Here is a 17,640-nt window from a genome sequence, read left to right as displayed (position 1 = left end):
CAGGTATGCTCTAAGAGGAATAGAAATAAACATCTGCTTGAGTGCTTTGCTAAATCACAGCCTTTTAGTAGTGACTTTCAAACTGTGCCATGCACACCACTGCTGGCTAAACCTTCACTACATGACAAGCTTGCATTAATTGAATTGACTCTGGCCAGAGACATCAAGGGCAACAAGAAAAGCTTCTATAGGTACGTTAGGGACAAAAGGAAGTCCAGGGAGAATGTAGGCCCTCTCTGGAGAGAAACAGGTGACCTCGTTACCCGAGACTTGCAGAAGGCTAAGGTGCTTAATGACTTTTTTGCCTCAGTCTTCACCAATAAAGGCTCTAGCCATGTCACCCAAGTCACGGAAGGCAAAAACAGGAACTGGGAGAACAAAGAACCACCCACTGTAGCAGAAGAGCAGGTTCAGGAACATGTAAGGAACCAGAAGGTGTACAAGTCCATGGGACCCAATGAAATGCATGCGTGGGTCCTGAGGGAACTGGCGGATGAAGTTGCCAAGCTACTGTCCATCGTACTTGAGAAGTCGTGGCGGTCTGGCGAGGTTCCCAATGACTGGAAAAGGGGAAACATAATCCCCCCGTGTAAACCTCATGAAGTTCAACCAGGCTAAGAGCAAGGTCCTGCATATGGGTCAGAGCAATCCAGGCACAAATATAGGCTGGGGGAGAATGAATCGAGACCAGCCCTGAGAAGAAGGACTTGGGGGTGCTAGTGGATGAGAAGCTCAACATGAGCCAGCAATGTGTGCTTGCAGCCCAGAAGGCCAACCGCATCCTGGACTGCATCAAAAGAAGCGTGGCCAGCAGGTCGAAGGAAGTGATTCTGCCCCTCTACTGTACTCTCGTGAAACCCCACCAGCAGTACTGCGTCCAGGTCTGAGGCCCCCAACATAAGAAGGGCATGGAGAGTCCAGAGGAGGGCCACGAAGATGATAAGAGGGCTGGAGCACCCCTCATATGGACAGGCTGAGAGAGCTGGGGTTGTTCAGCCTGGAGAAGAGAAGGCTCTGGGGAGACCTTATAGCAGCCTTCCAGTACCTCAAGGGGGCCTATAGGAAAGATGGGGAGAGGCTGTTCAGTAGGGCCTGTTGTGATAGGACGAGGGGTAATGGTTTTAAAATAGAGGGAGGTAGATTCAGATTAGATATTAAGATTTTTTTTTTGCAGTGAGGGTGGCAGAACACTGGAACAGGTTGCCTAGAGAGGTGGTAGATGGCCCATCCCTGGAAACATTCAAGGCCAGGTTGGACAGGGCTCTGAGCACCCTGATCTGGTTGAAGATGTCCCTGCTTCTTGCAGGGGGGGTTGGACTAGATGAACTTTAAATGTCCCTTCCAACTCAAACTATTCTATGATTCTAATTCCTCAGCTCCACAGTCCCCCTCAGAGCAGCCTCTGCTGCTTGTGCTACTGCCCTCCTCAGTGTGCTCTAGCTTTTCCTTTCAGAAAAGACATAAAAACTTTCCTAGAGATATAAAAGAGACTCAGGTAAAACTGAGTAGCCCAGTCCTGCAAGCCATACACACAAAAGTGCCCCTATAAAGATCATGACTTTGAAATCTACTTCTTGTACATCTTGCTATTCATGTCAGAGATGGCTCCAGAGACAGAGTTATATCATGTTTTTCTCTGTCAGACATCCTTAACTGCTAGGTAATACATGACAAGCCACAGGCCAAATCTATAGCATATTAAGAAATTCTCAGATTCCCTGGATTTTATGCCCAGTAAGAATCCACCTTTTCACTACTTAGGTTTGAGAGAACAGCCTTCCATATGTGACTCTTACATGTTGACAGGCAGCTCCATGGGAGTCACACGACTGTTAAAAAGAGAGGGGAGAAGGGAAGGTGATAGCCAAAATGAGGGAGAAGATCAGCACATACCATTTGAGTGAGAAATCTCAAGGATGGAGGAATGAAAGAGGAAATCTTCAGAATACATTTTTTGAACATTGTCTCAAAATAGTACTTTCCTACAGCTCAGGATACCCAACAGCATCTGTCACCTTATGTAAGTGTATCTATGTGCATATGTAAGATCTGAATGACACGGTTAAACACCAGTAGCCATTAATAGCTTGACCTCATTGTTTCTCCCAAGGTGAACATCCAAAGAAGCAGTGTCTGAATGACATAGAAAATGAAAAAAAAATATTAGTATATCAAGGTTGATGAAGACAAGATCAAGTACTTTCAACCCACGAGAACAGATGAGAACAGATACATGCCTGGTCCTCAGAGCTACACTGATGTCACCATATTTGCTCTCTTCAATTGAAACAAAGCCTATTAATGCGGCCAGAAAGCAATCCTCAGTGAATGTCAAATTAAAAAAGGAAAAAAACCTCTGTGATGATTTGTTAGGATTCACATGTTTGCTTCAAGAGGCCGTAATTCTGGACTTATTTAAGCCCTATGAAAGGTCATTCTTACATACATTCAAGACAATGACACTGTGGTGATAATATTTTTTTTTTCCATAACACACTATTTTGAGATAACATTAACAAATGTGACTGTGTAATAAATAGCACCATTCTCATGGGAGAATTTCTGTGTACATTCACATCCACACCTGTAATAATGCAAACATTAAAGAAACTACTAAAAGTTATCATTGCTATTTTCAAGTCTTCACCTGCCAAATTTCTAAATTCTAAATAAAACTCCGGAAGAATAAATTCTTTAGCCCAAAGACTACACAGAATTTGCCTGAATAAAAATCTAGTTAACCGTGAACAGAATGTAAACTTTATGTCAGAAGGCTGTAACACAAGAACATAGGTTTTGCCAGATGTATAACATTCATTTTATATTATCCATCTACACAGATATGTATGTGCATACACCACATGTTATAAAATTTGCAGATTCCCACTGACTTCAAGGGAATTAGGAGCAGATCCATTTCTCACCTGCTTGGGATACTCAATCTTGTCGGAGACCGAGAGAGAACATCAAATTGAAAACCTTAAGTTTTCTGTTACAAAAGCAGAATGTTAAAACTCCTGTAGATCACTTATATTGCGTTAAAGTGTTATAAAACCTACAAGTCAAATGACCTACAAAGGTCATTTGCCCTAATTGTGTCGAAAATGCACTGCAATTAGCAGAAAGATCCATATCTCCTCCTGTGGTACCCTAGGAGCAGATTACACAAGTTAGAATAAACCAAACAAATACAGCTCAGTAGCAATAAACCAGGACAAATTTTGGTTTCAGGTCCCAGATAAGTTCATTGTTATTAAGGACAGTCTATTTTCTGAAGTCAGCGGAGCTTTTCACATGCTTACCTTTTGGCACACGCTCACACGCCTCACCTCAAAACTGAAGCACATTTCTGATTTCAGAGAAGTTGTCCTCGCCTCAGTGGCACCAGGTGAAGGTGGAGTTTGCTAAGCAGAGCCATTAATAACTCCACAGCACGGTACTTGATCAAGTTCTTCCATATTATCAATATTTTTTGTGTCTCCTTTCTTAAGAAATCTTGCTGATTATAATTATAACTGGCATTTGGATGCTGAATATAACAGTGACCCCACCAACACTTTTTACTCCTCTTGAAGTTGCTCTGTTATTCTCACAACAGTTTCTTTATTATGTACACAGTGCCACAAAAATGAAGATATATTTATGAGATAAGGTGCAATCTGTTTTGGTTAGGATGGCAAAAAATAACTCATATGCTGTGGAATAAAAGTTAATATTAAAAAAGAATTTGAGGTCAAAATGTGAAACCTTTAAGTCATTTTTAGTCACACACTCTGCTCAGAGGAGCAAATCAGTGCACCTGGGTACAGCAAGGGCACACTCCTAACCAGATATGGAGTTGTACTTGGCTAAAGGGAGACGAAGAAGAGAGGAAGGAAAAGAGACATGGAAGGAAGGCAGGCTCCAAATTCAGACTTTTAATTTGTGTGTAAAACATGCAGCATATGGTCAGGCTGGCAGAAAAGCCTGACTGTGACCACCAAAACAGACTGCAGCATAGTGTCAGCCTGAGCACAATGCCAAGTCCTGCTCCCGCTGCCAGGCCCCCAAAATGTCCCCATTAGACACTGCATCCAGCCCCCACAGCAAAGCAAAGGGTTTTCAGAGATACCAGCCGTAAGGGGGTGCAGGTAGGGGCTTAGCTCCGAAAGCAAACTGCTCCCACTGACTGCCATAAACATTTTCTGTTTAAAAAGCCAAGCGCACTGCCCTGATGGCAGTGATCCTTATCTGCTAAATTCCCTTCCTGCTATCAGACTCATGAGGAGATCAGAGTGAGATTTGTGGTAATTAAAAATGAACAAGACCAAATTAGTTAAGCACATTCCTGACCATCAAGAAGTAATGGAGTGATTCCGAGTGTATGGATTTCACTGAAGGAGGCTTTCTGTCCTCCACATCCCCAAGCACAACGCTCCCTACCTCCATGTGCACCTTACCTCCAAAACGGTACTGGGAAGACACCTGGAGGGGACATCTTAAACATGAAGCAGAGGAGAGCCACACAGAGTAGCTTTAGGTGTCATAAATACCGCCTTTTTCCTAGCCAATATCCCTGCTGCACTTTCATTGTGTCTCTGCAGGATCCCTTGCAACTGTGATGTGTCAGTGTAAAAAATATGACTCATCTCTGACCAAATGCAACCATGAAAGAGGTGGCCGAGCTGTCTGGCGTGGCCATGCCGTGACCTGTCTGGTGGCAGCTCAACCCCACGGGGTGAACCTTGAGGTACCACAGCGTGCTGAATAGCAAAACACAGGCTGACACCCTGACGTGGGGTCTGAAAGAGGCAATGGCCGCAGCCCCTCAGAGCAAGATCAGAAAAATAGAGGTAGAGGGGAGTGAAACATAGAAAGAGGCATGTTGTCCCAGTGCATTGCAAGTGAGCTACTGTGCTGCAGAGCTGCTCCTGCACCTTCCCTCCCACATCTGGGGTCACTGCACAGCAGGACCTCCTAGAGCAACACAAACATCTGTCATGTCAGATTCTTTCTTTCTTCCTACCTGCCACCTGGATGGTAAAGATGTTGTGGGGAGGGTGGCAGCAGGGGAAGGTGGTCTCATCACGCTGCTCTGTACTCAGGGCAGACAAAATGGAAAAAAAAAAAAAAAAAAAAAAACAAAAGAAAACCACTTCATCTAATATCCAGGTCATAGGACAGTCAAAATATTATGGTCCTTTCGACGCTAAACCCCATGACTAACTCTCAGAGGACCTTGTCTTCTCTGCAAGTAAACTTTACCAATTAAGTTTTTGAAGAAAAAGGGATGGATCCTGACATGTTGGAGACTACAGTCATTTTAGGGAATGCTGGCAGTTATTCTCAGCGGGTCACAGTCAGCTGTGCTTTGCAGATCCACATGCACTTCAAAATGCAGCAGAACATAGAGATACCCAACCTAATTTTAAATGGGTTCATTCAAATGAAAAGCAGTAAAACACGACATTCTAAAAATGAGGACATCTCGAGACACCGCCTGAGCTCCAGTACCACAGATAGATTGCTCCAGATACATGAAGCACACGAGCTAATACATTTTTAGCAGTCTCAAGTGTCTTTCCACTCCACTGGAGACCACAGTCTAGACGTATTTACAGAGATGATTGGAGACATTTAACATATTGTTATACCATCTTTCGAACTCCTAGTTCAGGGACAATTTAAAGAGATGACTGCTGAGCATTTGGAAGTGGGAGAGGTTGGCGCAGTATTCTCAGGATCCAAAATTAATGACAGCCTGCAAATCATTTCTGTTTTCAGGGAGCAGTAAAGATCAATACCAAATATTCTCAAGTGGCAGGTATTTCTGAATAGATGAAAACAACCGCAAACAGTACATCATTAAGTCAGCAGTGGTGGCAGATGTGTTCCAAAAATACCTACATTCTCACCCAGATTCCTCCATATCCAGTGTCCTAACTGCCACCAAGGACCACTGAGGGATCTGCTAACCTTGAGGAGACAAACAAAAAAGCCGTAAGAGTTCATGCTACTGTACAAATGAAACCCTGTTTTAAGAGTGGAGACATAGCTGGGTCAGCTATACCTCAGGAGAAGTAGATACCAACTAAGACTTCTGAAGCTAACAGATCTCCAGAACTGCTGCCTGTGTTGATTGTACTGTGGTCCCCAGCTCTGCACCTTGAAGGACTGAAAGAGTTGCCTAAGGGAGTCCAGGACTCTACCAAATGTCAGGATGCGCCCCAGTGTGAGGATGCTCCAGTGTATGGTAGGATCCACAAGATACGGCAGAATCTGAGTAAGTTTGTAGAATGATCAGACTCATCTCAAAGGACATGCCATACTTGATAGGTATTTCTTGATAGGCTCCAGGACAAAATAACTCTAGACCAACGAGAAAAGGAAGGCATCCCATGGAGTCATTGATTACTCGGTGAGATGTGTATGCAACCCCTGGCCAAGTCTGTAGCACAAATCTCACTCTGTACATGATCTCCTGAGAATGTGTGTTGTAACAGCCCCAAACACAGGCCATTTCATTTTCCTGAGGCTACAGCAATTTGTGCTTTTAGTATAAGACATCCTTGGTCCAGCTTCTGTGTTGCCAGATAAGACAGAAGCCACCAGCTCAGAGAACATGACAAGTCAGTGAGAAAGTGTCTATCAGTCAGCAGTTTCAGAACAACTCATCATCAACAACAGACTCCCATGTGCGAACTCTGAAGAGCTAGAGGGCACATGGTTTTCTAAAGCTGCCTCTCCCAGTATATCCAGTCAGCCAAACTCTATGCTAGCTGAAATGTTTTGCAGTAAAAACCCATCATGTTAGCCAAGACAAATGGGAGAGTATTCCCTACACATTCCTGCAGTGATTGACTGCTGTTGACAGATTCATGTTTTCAGCCTGGAAGCATGTTTTCAGCCTGGAAGATTGGTTGTTCTTAAAGCAAAAGGTGAAGGACTAAGAGATGAGAAACCTAAAATTACTTTTGCCATCAGAATACAGCCAGACATCTCCTGAAGAGAAATAATCTACTACAGACACACACAAAAAAAAACCCCACAGAACTATATTAACACTGCTGCACTCCAAAGAGCCCAGAGAGACGAGATCTGAAGCGCTCAGTAAAAACGTCAAATATCCAGTTGCTTCTCAAACTGGTTGAATTTTCATTGGAACTGATTTAGGACCTGAAAGATACACAAGGAAGAGGAGGTGAAGAGGGAAGTGCGCCATTTGTCGAAATCTGTAACAGAAAATCGAGGAGAGTGTAATGTTGCTGGACCTTAAACCATTTATCACAAGGTTTAATAAGAAATAGTGTATATCAGGAAAAAATTGTTATACTTATGTACTCCAGTGTACACTAGAAGTGGTTGTGCAGCAGAAGGGATAACGCTCTCTGCTCCTTCGTAGTGCAGAAAGCAAAACGTAACAGGCTTGAAGTACAACAAGGGAGATTCAACAGCAGAAAAAGCTGTAACAGGAGGGAAAATTAAGAGAAAAAAATAGATGAGCAAATATCTGGGGAGCTTGTGGGCTCCTCATCACTGGAGGTCCCTGAAAACAGTCCAGCCAAACATCAGCCATGAATGACAAAGCCATTGCTACTATAGCTGTTTGGGCTGGGGGATGAATTATGGGATCACCTGAAGTGCTTCCCAGCTCTATATTTCTGTAATCAAAAAACACATCCTAAGGATATACAGAGATTCCACACTTAAATCCTCAGAAACTAAACCCAAATACCAGGAATGACACAGGCAGCTTCCCAAATGATGTTTGCAAGCAGTCAGAAATTTTCCAGTGGTCAACGCTGCTACAGAAAACTTTTATGTGCCTTATGCTGGAACATGTGCCGTAAAGAAATGAACAATAAACCTTTACAGGAGAAGAGTCATAAGTGAATAAAATCTCACCTCTCCTGTACTAAAACTGAAAGGACATTGCCATTGTTCATCCCACTTGTCAGATACAATAATTTATATCCACGCATACAAATTACTGAGAAAGTAAAGCACTGCTAGGATCTTTTGTGAAGAGAATTGCTAGAGCAAGGAAGTTTGATGGGAAAGAGCATTCAACTTGGGAAGCTACAGAACAGTGAAGAAATAGTTCAAATGTGTTTGCAGAGCACAAGTTCACTTATGTCCCCAGATGCAAATAAATGTTTTAACATAAAAAAAGCACGACCAACTGATACAAGAACACTTCAAGTTGTTAAAAATAAATACATAAATGAATAAAATGCAAAAGCTTCATCATGAAAATAAGACATTTACCATTACTTATGCACTCAGCTTATTGATTAGCAAAATAATGCAGGTAACAAGAATGTGGACACTATGCAAAAATAATTTGGCCACTCCTGGTCATATTTTGGCCAATACAGATACAAATGAACTGGAGAGCTGCAGAACTTAAGAGTATGGCAGCTCAAGACAAGCAATCACATCTGTCCAAGGGGTGTTGTAATAGATGTGGCTGTGAATTAGCATACAAGGGTACCTGTAGCAGATACTGAGTTATACAAGTACATTGCAAAGACAATCCCTGCTCCACCGCTCCAGGAGAAGGATTGGAGTGGAAGGACTACCTCAGGGACACTCAGGACATCAGTGACAGAGCTAAGAAGCCACACAAGGGTAAATAGCACAAATAGCTAGTAACGATCTGTAAAATGAAAAGTGCCAACATACTGCATTCCTTCCCTTTCACTGGGTCGGGTAGTCCAGAGCACTCCACTGACGGATTCGGGACAGCCACCCTCCATCTGGAGCCGCTGCTGTCGCACTCTGTGTACTCGAAGTGGTAATCTGTCTGCAAGCAATTACAAAGATTTTCAGTTTCATGATAACATTTGCATATTACACTCATTAATCAAGACTGGAATTAGCAAACTCAGTTATAATTAAACCAGAAAGGAAGTAGCTGGCGTGGAACATACTGTGCAGCACTCTCACTGCTTTGATTGAATGCTTTGAGTGTGCACCATCACAGAGCAAGCACAAAACACATCAGATGCTGTGCTGCACAAACGTTAAGGCAGAGGGTGGGATTTGCAAAATCACTTGTGAGACAGGACAGATTCCACGAGAATTTTTTTTTCAAGTCTTTTAGACCAGGACTGATTGCAAACTTCTGGCCTTCATGGTATCTGATCTATGGTAGACCTCCAGGCTTCCTCTTTGGTCAATGGAGCAAGTCATACCCAGAGCACAAGCCATCCCATATTAGGCTGGATGTCTAAGATGGTTGGGATGAATCACCTTCTGCAAGTGCCTTTTCCTCTTCATCAATTTCAGAAGAAGCCCAGACAAATTAGGGGTAATAAACCAAGTATTATCATGTCCATAGCTTAAGGCACAAGTAGAAGAGCTCCTTAGCTGCCGTAGCTCACTCTCGCTGCAGTGAAATCCACTCCTGAAGCAACATAAATCTGCCTCCCTAAAGATCTGTGCCACCATGACTGCAGACATCAGTCCCTAAGCTATGCTGCCCTAGGAGGAGGTACTCTGTGCACACAAGGATTATTTTGGGGGACAATCTTTTCCTTCTATGACCCATTGCAGTGCCAGCGTCCCACATGATCGAGCAGAACAGGGGGAATCAGGTGGATAAAGGTTGGTCCATGCTGGCTCTGGTATAGATTAGTTAATCCCTGCAAACATTCATCTGACTCACAAGGAGAAGACTTGCAATTCTTCTCATTTACTTATAGAAAAACAAACAATACTGAATTTAACACTTTTCCTACTGTTAGCATAGCTCTCCAGAGATACTCAGATGTTAATAAAGTTCTACCTAAACATCAATAAAACCTTTGGTATTTTGCATCCAAGTGCAAGTAATATTCTTATTTCTCTAGAATTAATATTTTCATGGTTCAATGAATGTCTTTGTGGCTCAGCCTATGGTTTAGAAACCTAGCTAACAGCACAGCAGAAAGGAAAACTACTTGTCTCAAAAATAAATCAAAGCATAAGAAGATACTATCAAACCCAGAGCTACACATGAAATATGATATACTACACTCTCAACTCTATGAATATACTCAATTAAAATATGCATGTCAACTGTCGCCAGAGATTCAAAACTCAGGACAGTAACTGAAATTATCAAGAAAAAAGTGTTTCCACTCCTGTTACAAATTCAGGCAGAAAAGTCACGTCTCCATCTCTCCTGTTCCATCCCTCCACAGAAATCTCTCCAGCTTTAACCAGTCAGATGAGGTTTCCAAGGGAGATGGAACCAACAGATGTTCATCCCCCATCCCTGTGTGCAGTTAGCTATGTCCACTGAGGAGCCTCAAGACTCACTAGGAAGGTTCTACAGCTGGACTAAGTTCTTACATTACCTCTTTCCATTACTTTTTCCTCTACTGTAATCAGTTCCCTTATGGAACAGGGGGATTCTTTTGTTGTTGTTTTTCTATTTGACTTTCAACTCAACTTTATGTCTGAAAACCACTCCACAGACTTGGTTATTCCTCTGGTAATTGACTATAATGAAGATTCTACAAATTAATCTCTGCCCTAGGACACGCATGCATAGCTCCTAAATCTCTTCCAGCTACCATCGCTACCATCTTCTCCCCTATACGATAGGTCTACCTAGAAAAAACCACTAAGGGTCCAGTTGTATCACTCTTTTCAAACCAGAATATAGCTGCACTGCATCCCAAGCATGACAGCAGCTCACAACTTTGGCTGCACCACTGGCCAGCTTTAAATTAACCAGCTTGGCTACTTACAGCAGGTGAATATAACTGCATGGAGCTCTGGTTCAGCTAATCAGTTTGAGGTGCTTGATCATTTAGGAGCCATGGCGATGCTGTCCTCAGCACCCAGCGTAGCTCAGGTCCATCCCTGTGAGCTGGAAGCACGCCTTGACTGCAGCACCGACACCCTCAGAGCACACGTGCTGTTTGCAAGCACTGGAAATCGCCCATTAATGCTGGCTTACCAGGTTCAGCGCTTCTAATCTGCCTCAGCAATTTGAAATTCCAAATATAGGAGGCTGGCAGAGGAGCCTCCTCAGCACCAGGGGACACTTACAACACCTTTGCATCTCACTGAAAAATGCTGTTCCATTATGCTGGGATTTCTTCTCCTCCCTGATCGAGAAATTTCTTCACCCACCAGTTCTCTGAAATGAATTTCATGGCAAATCCACTACCAGATGTTATCTGTCACCAGCTATTACTCTGGCTTTGCTTTCATTGTTTTATCCCCACTATCATTCAGAAATACAGTATCTTTAATTATGGGCATGGGTCTGTATTAATTTTAACTGTAGGTCTGACTCTGTTTTATTACTTTTCTGAGCTTGGCCTTAACATTCTAAACATGGCCCTCCCCCAGTTCAGCTGTTATTTCCTGTAACATTTCCTATTTTATTGCTCATAATCCCTAGGCTTTGGCAAAATTGGTTTGAACTTCAGACCCAAAGAGTAGGTTTATATAGGGAAGTGTATCTCAGAAAAAAAAATTAACAACACTCCATATAGAGTTAAGCTAAAAAAGAAAGCAATTTCCTAAATGGAAAATTGATGCTGTTCCAAGAAGCTGCTCAGAATCAATGTGTAGTCCTCAGCATTAAATTTCAAATGAAAGGTTAATAGTAACCTGAAAAATGCTGCCAAAAATAGACAAGTGTGTTTGTTTTACCCTGTGCTGAATTTTGCTTTATTGTTCTTGGAGAATTACGAAAATCACATCTGCACCACCATGCAAAGCTGTGGTAAGGAACTCTCCGGCGTACATACACTCCCTTTGAAGGACACAGTGTACAGAAAAGATGCGCTCGTGCATGCACATGACGTCAAAGAGACCATGCACTGGTCACAGCTCTGGCCAGGGGGAGAAAAAAATGACAGAATTTGCCTGGCATGCTACGTTCAAAAAGCATCAATATGGGATCAATGGTGTGGGCCTGCCACCCTCACATATGTCCTGTGCAAAACTCTCATAGACATCTCCTGGCTCTGTGAGGGCTTCTCTGGCTCCCAGCCCACCATGAGCTGGCTGAGTGACACTTAATCGAGGCACGTCCTCCCCATGTGTCCTCCAGCTCCACTGTCCCTCTTCTCAAACAATCCCTATCTTGACTTCAAGTGGCATGGAGCGCTCCTCCTTGCCTAGCTCCCCCGACCCAGTGCATTTATTGTTGGATGTCTCCAGGGCAGACTTCTACATCTGAACTAGCTATCTCACAGTCCTTTACAACAGTTGACAGACACAGGCATTTTCAGGGCACAGCTCCTCTCATCTTAAAGTAAATGCCTATTTCAGAGCATTTATGAAACTCTAGAAGTATTGGTTTCCTCTCCATTGACTGGAGAGCTTTCTCCCAGATGACCCCCATAGAACTGAGCTTTCTCCACAACAAAGAGTAACACCCACTTCAACACCTTTCATATTTTTCTGCACCAATCTTTTCATTGCCTTCTTTCACCTAGACAGGAGATGCCCTGTAGCCCTTCCCACTGAACAAGAACTGAAGGGCAGAGAGGGCACAAGCGCTTAAAACCAATTCCCAATACACTGCACACTTGGTCTGGGCAGAAACAAGGGATGAAGCCCAAAGGCAATACACATTTACCATCTCTGTTATGAAATATAACACCAAGAGTCTCTTGCAATTTAACAGTTTGCTCTGATCAAGTTGTTTTCCAACCACAGACATCACTGAGCCAAAAAAAAAAAAAAAAAAAAATGCTTCTCCCCTACTTGTCACAATATTACTAAAAAACAACTCTCAGGAGGTCTGAGGTCTGTCACTTATTCTTTCCCTGTACTTGCACTGCTTGTTCCACTGATACTTTTGCTTAACCCGATTAACTGCACACAATGCTATTAAAAGATATTGTTTGCCAAAAGGGTCATCCGTAATCTTTACAGACCCATGTGCTATCTATATTTACATGTGCAATAGGGATTAGCTGTGTATTTATTGAAAAAAAAAAAAAGACCCTCACACACAAAAATAAAAGCCCCTTTAAGGAAAGAATTAATTCGGGAGGAGATAAGAAGGGTGTCCAACCCCACTGAGCCCTCTTGTGATCCCCTCAGACTAATCACACTGAAAAGGGGACAACACTTTCACCTCCCCGGTTCACCAAGACACGATATCCCAAAAGATGGTCAATACAGAAACACGGCAGTCCCTTTGTGCGGCTGTGTTTCCCCGTGTCTGGCCTCCGTAGCGTAGGCACACTCCGGCAGTAGGCTTTCAACATGCTGAGGCTAATCTAGTGCTCTCACGGGCTGCCTATCAGTCACTTGTCCTAATGCAGGCTTTGAAAGAGGAGAGGCAATTTCCCATCTCTTATTACTTTTGGGCTTCTAGCCCATCCTCCTCTTCTATGCACTCATTATTTCTAATTATATCATCTGGCATCACTAAATATCCCCGATTCCCCTCTGTGCTCCTATCACCGCCAGCCCAGGAGTGAGCAGCACACCTCTCTGTCAGCAAGGCTCTGTCACATCATTCAGACCTAATGCCCAGCTCTACGCTTCTCCTGAGCATGAACACATTCCCCTTTAATCTCCCTTGAAACTACTTATAGTAGTGCTTTTCAGCCAAAAACTTGAGCCAGGCTTTCAATTATTTCCATCCTTATTCTGAAATCCCCAAATTCCTTAAGACATTTATGTATATACTGTCACATTTCTCTTTCCAGACTCCTAATTCATTTGTGGCTTTTTTGGCAGTGAGAAATTCAGCCCTAATTGCATTACTTAGAGCCCCACAAGGCAGCTGCATATATTCAGACTTTTTGAAAATCAGGCTATTTGCATCTTGAGCCTAATTCAAGCACCAGGTTTCAACCACCAGAAGCTGAGGTTGAAGCACTGCCAAAGCCATCTGCAAATTAAAGATGAACTGAAGAGGTTTACTGAACGAAAGCCAAAATTCAGCAAAAATATATCATCAATATTTGTGAAGAATCAGAATAAATTACATTTTAGGTAAGTTTTTATATAACCTGTTTAAACGTAATTCCCAGGATTCTAACCCAAATGTGTTAAAGTAAACATCTAGTCCTAGGCCAGTGAGCAGAGTGAGCTGCAGTGGACAGATCTCTGCAGAATTCTGGGGTAAGTCCAGAGAGCGACGAGCAGCTCCGTCAGCAGAAGGAGGACAGAGACAACCCTAATCAATGTTTAGAAACAAACTGCTGATAGAAAAGTGTTTGGATGAATACTGTGTCCCAGTGGAAATGAGAAAGGTACCGAGCTCTCATACCAACCAGGTCAAAGGACTTCCTTTGCCCTTGGTCAGCACACTGCAGCTTGGGATGATGGTCAGCAGAGAGAGGAGGTGTTTCCAGAACATCTCAGACATCCAGAGCAGGGCACATGAACTGTACTTGTTTCTCCCTCCAGAGTTGGAGGAGGTAGGTTGCCTAGGTTGGACACATATGTTTCCAGGCAAGCATCTGAGGTTAGGTGGGACAAGTCCTTCCCTGTGTACCTCTTCACTCAGCTGTGACATGCTGGGCTGCCACTTCAATTCTGTGTGCATTGGTGCAGCCTCTGAACAGCTCCTAGTCCAAGAGGCACCCACCTCTTAACTGAGCCTCACAGAGATGCTCATCATAGAAATTATGTGTTAGCACTACAGCAGAGCTTTAAAGTAGGAGACAGAAGTGCTAGAAGTGTTAGTCTTAGCAGTGTTAGTCTTAGCAGTGCTAGAAGCACTTCAGAAGATGTTTAGTCCATCTTCTTGTCCCCCATACTTAAACCATTCCTGACCGAAGTTTGTTTAACCTCTTAGAAAATCCCCAGTGATGGATGTTCCATGGTTTCCTAGGGTAAAGTTTATAGTTACTGGCTAGATAAAATGATGCTAATGTGCATGGACCATTCATCAGGCAGCTAATGATGCAGTTACCATCATTAAGGAAGCTGAGCGCAAGAGCTAGGAGAAATACATGGCGGTGAAGGGTTTATTTGTTGAAAAGTGCAGCCTATTTCAACACCTAAACAGATTCAGACAGCGTGCTGGCACCAAAGGCTGGCTGTCTCCTTCCGAGAAACTGCATTTACTATAACACACATTTACTGTACGGTTTGTTAAGGACAGTGCATTCCCATGTAACACAACATCACCTGCATGAAAATTCAGGGCTGTGCTCTGAGCAGTGTCTTCTCTCGGCCTTCAGCCACCTTCACTCTGGCTGAAATCAGTGGAGATTTCACCAGCCTCCCCGGGCACCAGAGGCAGACACAATCATCTTTCAGCAGAGATGGTGCGCTTTTTCACTCTGACATTTCTCCAGCCTTTGCCAACTCCCTTTCAGCAGCAGTCCAGTAGTGACTAGGAGAGTTTTTATTACCATTATCTTATTTATCATTTCAGTGATGATTTTCAGTCTGAAAAGGTCAGGTTAGCCAGCAGCCTTTTGACTGTGAGAAATTTATTTTTCTTTTAAATAAAACTTCACAAACAAGCTATGTGCAGCCCTAGCCCAGCCATCTTTGAAAGTATCTGGGATTATTTATTTTTGCAACCTACAGAGACAAGTAGTCTTTAGCAAAACAGTGGTTCTTTCATCAAGAGACTCATCTGTTGCCCAGCTAAGTCAATAAAAGATATCCATTGACTTCAAAGGACAACAGGATGAGTCACAGTCAACCAGCTCATCACCCCAAATATTAAATAACAGGCAACGGGCATTGCCATCCTTGCAAGTAAAACTCTAGAGAAAGCAAAGACCTTTCTGCCTTTTAAGATCATCCCATTGAATTTCATGGGTGGAGATACCAAATACAGAATTCTACAGGATGGTGCAAAATGGCCCTCAAAAACATTATTTTTAACCAGACAAAATATATGCGTGGAGGTGACGGCTTAATAACTTAATAAGGGATATTGGGTAGTTTGCCTGCCCCAGCCCACATTTTTCCTCTTCCCTTGTGTCAGCACTACAGCTTAGAAGAACCCGATCCATCAGAAAGTTGGGTTTTTTTACTAGCTTTCAGTCAGAACAGCTCCCCGATCCAGTTCATCGTACGCTGTGTGAGCGCTGCTGTGGACACAGAGGAAAAAGTGGCAATGGGTGGCCAAGGTGTAAGATGGAGAGGGGAAGAAGAGCAGGGAATAGGACTGACTTAGTGGCTGGGTAGACTTAGACTGGGTTAAACTGATGGTGAAAGTGCACTTTGAACCTGATGTCTCCTCTCCCAGCTTTCACAGCTGTGTTATTCAAGGGTTTGGGTCTCTCTCAAGCACCACAGAAGAGTTTAATGAATATGGAAATTAAAACAGTCTCTAGGGATACACATTTCCACAGCCACTCCACAGAATTTCCAAATGTGTATTCTGGTTCATAGCAACAAAACCTTAGAAATCTTCGTCAAAGAGAGACACTTTAATGCCAATCAGGCCATAAAAATAGAGTTAAAGAATAAACTTTGTGGTTTAGATGCATCTTTGGTCAAATGCTGACTCCTGTTTTAATACTTCCCCCTCGCTTCAGCCCCGCTTTACATAAAGCAACTCGCAGGAAAGCCATCAGCAAGAAATTCAAACATGATGGTACATACTAACACGGCACGTGAAGCCTTAAAATACTTTTTTACTAAAAGAGAAAATAGGATTTAAACCCTCCCATCCTGCTTCATTGCTCCCCATCCCCTGCCATAACTTGACTTGGGTAATTGGGAGATGCAGGAGTGAGGGCTGTAGACACATGTCAGATAAAGCACGTGAGATAGAAATAGTAAATGGCATCTTGTAAAACTGTGAGGAGATCTCACATCCCTTAGTAAACAGAAGGATTAGGGCTTTTTTATAAAGCTTAGGCAGGTTAGTTTGGACCAGAGGCACAAGTCCTCCTCCTTGGTCAACCGCTGGCTTGCTGTGGAGTCTTAAAGAAGCCTTTACCCATCTGCCCCACAAATATAATCTCATTTTGCACATCTGGAAATGATACATTTCTCTGCAGATTATTTTGGGAACCAGACCATTTTTCAAGTGTCTGACCTAATGTCAAATTATGAGACAAGTCAGGGGTGAAATCCAGAAGCTGAGTCCTTAGACAGATAATATTTCTTACTCTACAGGCAAAGGGCAAAACCACAACACAGACCTAAATTAACTAATGTAATTCCACAGCATTTCACCCACTGCCTGCATAGCCTCAGAAGAAAGAAAGGCTTGGAGCACTTATTTTCTTTACATTTAAGACTCTGTAATAGGCCAGTTCCAGGAGCCTCAAAGAGGACACTTCTGTCAGGATAGAGCTTGTGAAAAATAGCAGGTTAGTAACCTGTCACTATGACTCTGATGGGTCATTCCACATATGAGAGCCACTGAACACCCACCAGAAAAAGGGCATAAGCTGTCAAATAGTATAGCACAGAAAGAAGCAGACATTTCCCCTCTGTTTCTCCACCAACATATCTCTGTTACCATCTGATACAAGAAGTCTCCTCTCTAGGCTGAAGGGATATTCCTGCAATCACTTCCTTTCACCGCCCAGGGCTGTGAAAAATGGTGATGGTTAATACCTTTGTAGTATGTTGGTTTTATAATAGGATGCCGGTCAAATAAGAGTGGTTCAAGGATCAGTAAAAACATTTTGAGACAGCTCTCAGGTGGGACCTGCTGACACACGGCTGGATTTAGGAATTCCACCTTCTCACCAAGAAAACTTTTTATAA

The 17,640-nt window shown here is 43.0% G+C and overlaps 1 protein-coding gene across 1 annotated transcript in view; it reads right to left on the bottom strand.

Annotated features, from left to right (window-relative positions):
- Window positions 1-17,640, bottom strand: part of ELAPOR2 (endosome-lysosome associated apoptosis and autophagy regulator family member 2) — a 101,287-nt gene that overhangs the window by 41,636 nt on the left and 42,011 nt on the right. The window contains exon 2 of the mRNA XM_086745463.1: window positions 8,665-8,785. Within this exon, the coding sequence (XP_086601589.1) occupies window positions 8,665-8,785 (121 nt within the window). The remainder of the gene's footprint in view (window positions 1-8,664; window positions 8,786-17,640) is intronic.

This window comes from Chlamydotis macqueenii, chromosome 1 (assembly GCF_036417535.1).
Source record: "Chlamydotis macqueenii isolate bChlMac1 chromosome 1, bChlMac1.mat, whole genome shotgun sequence".
Classification (NCBI taxonomy): Eukaryota; Metazoa; Chordata; class Aves; order Otidiformes; family Otididae; genus Chlamydotis; species Chlamydotis macqueenii.
This window is presented reverse-complemented; position numbering and strand designations above follow the sequence as displayed.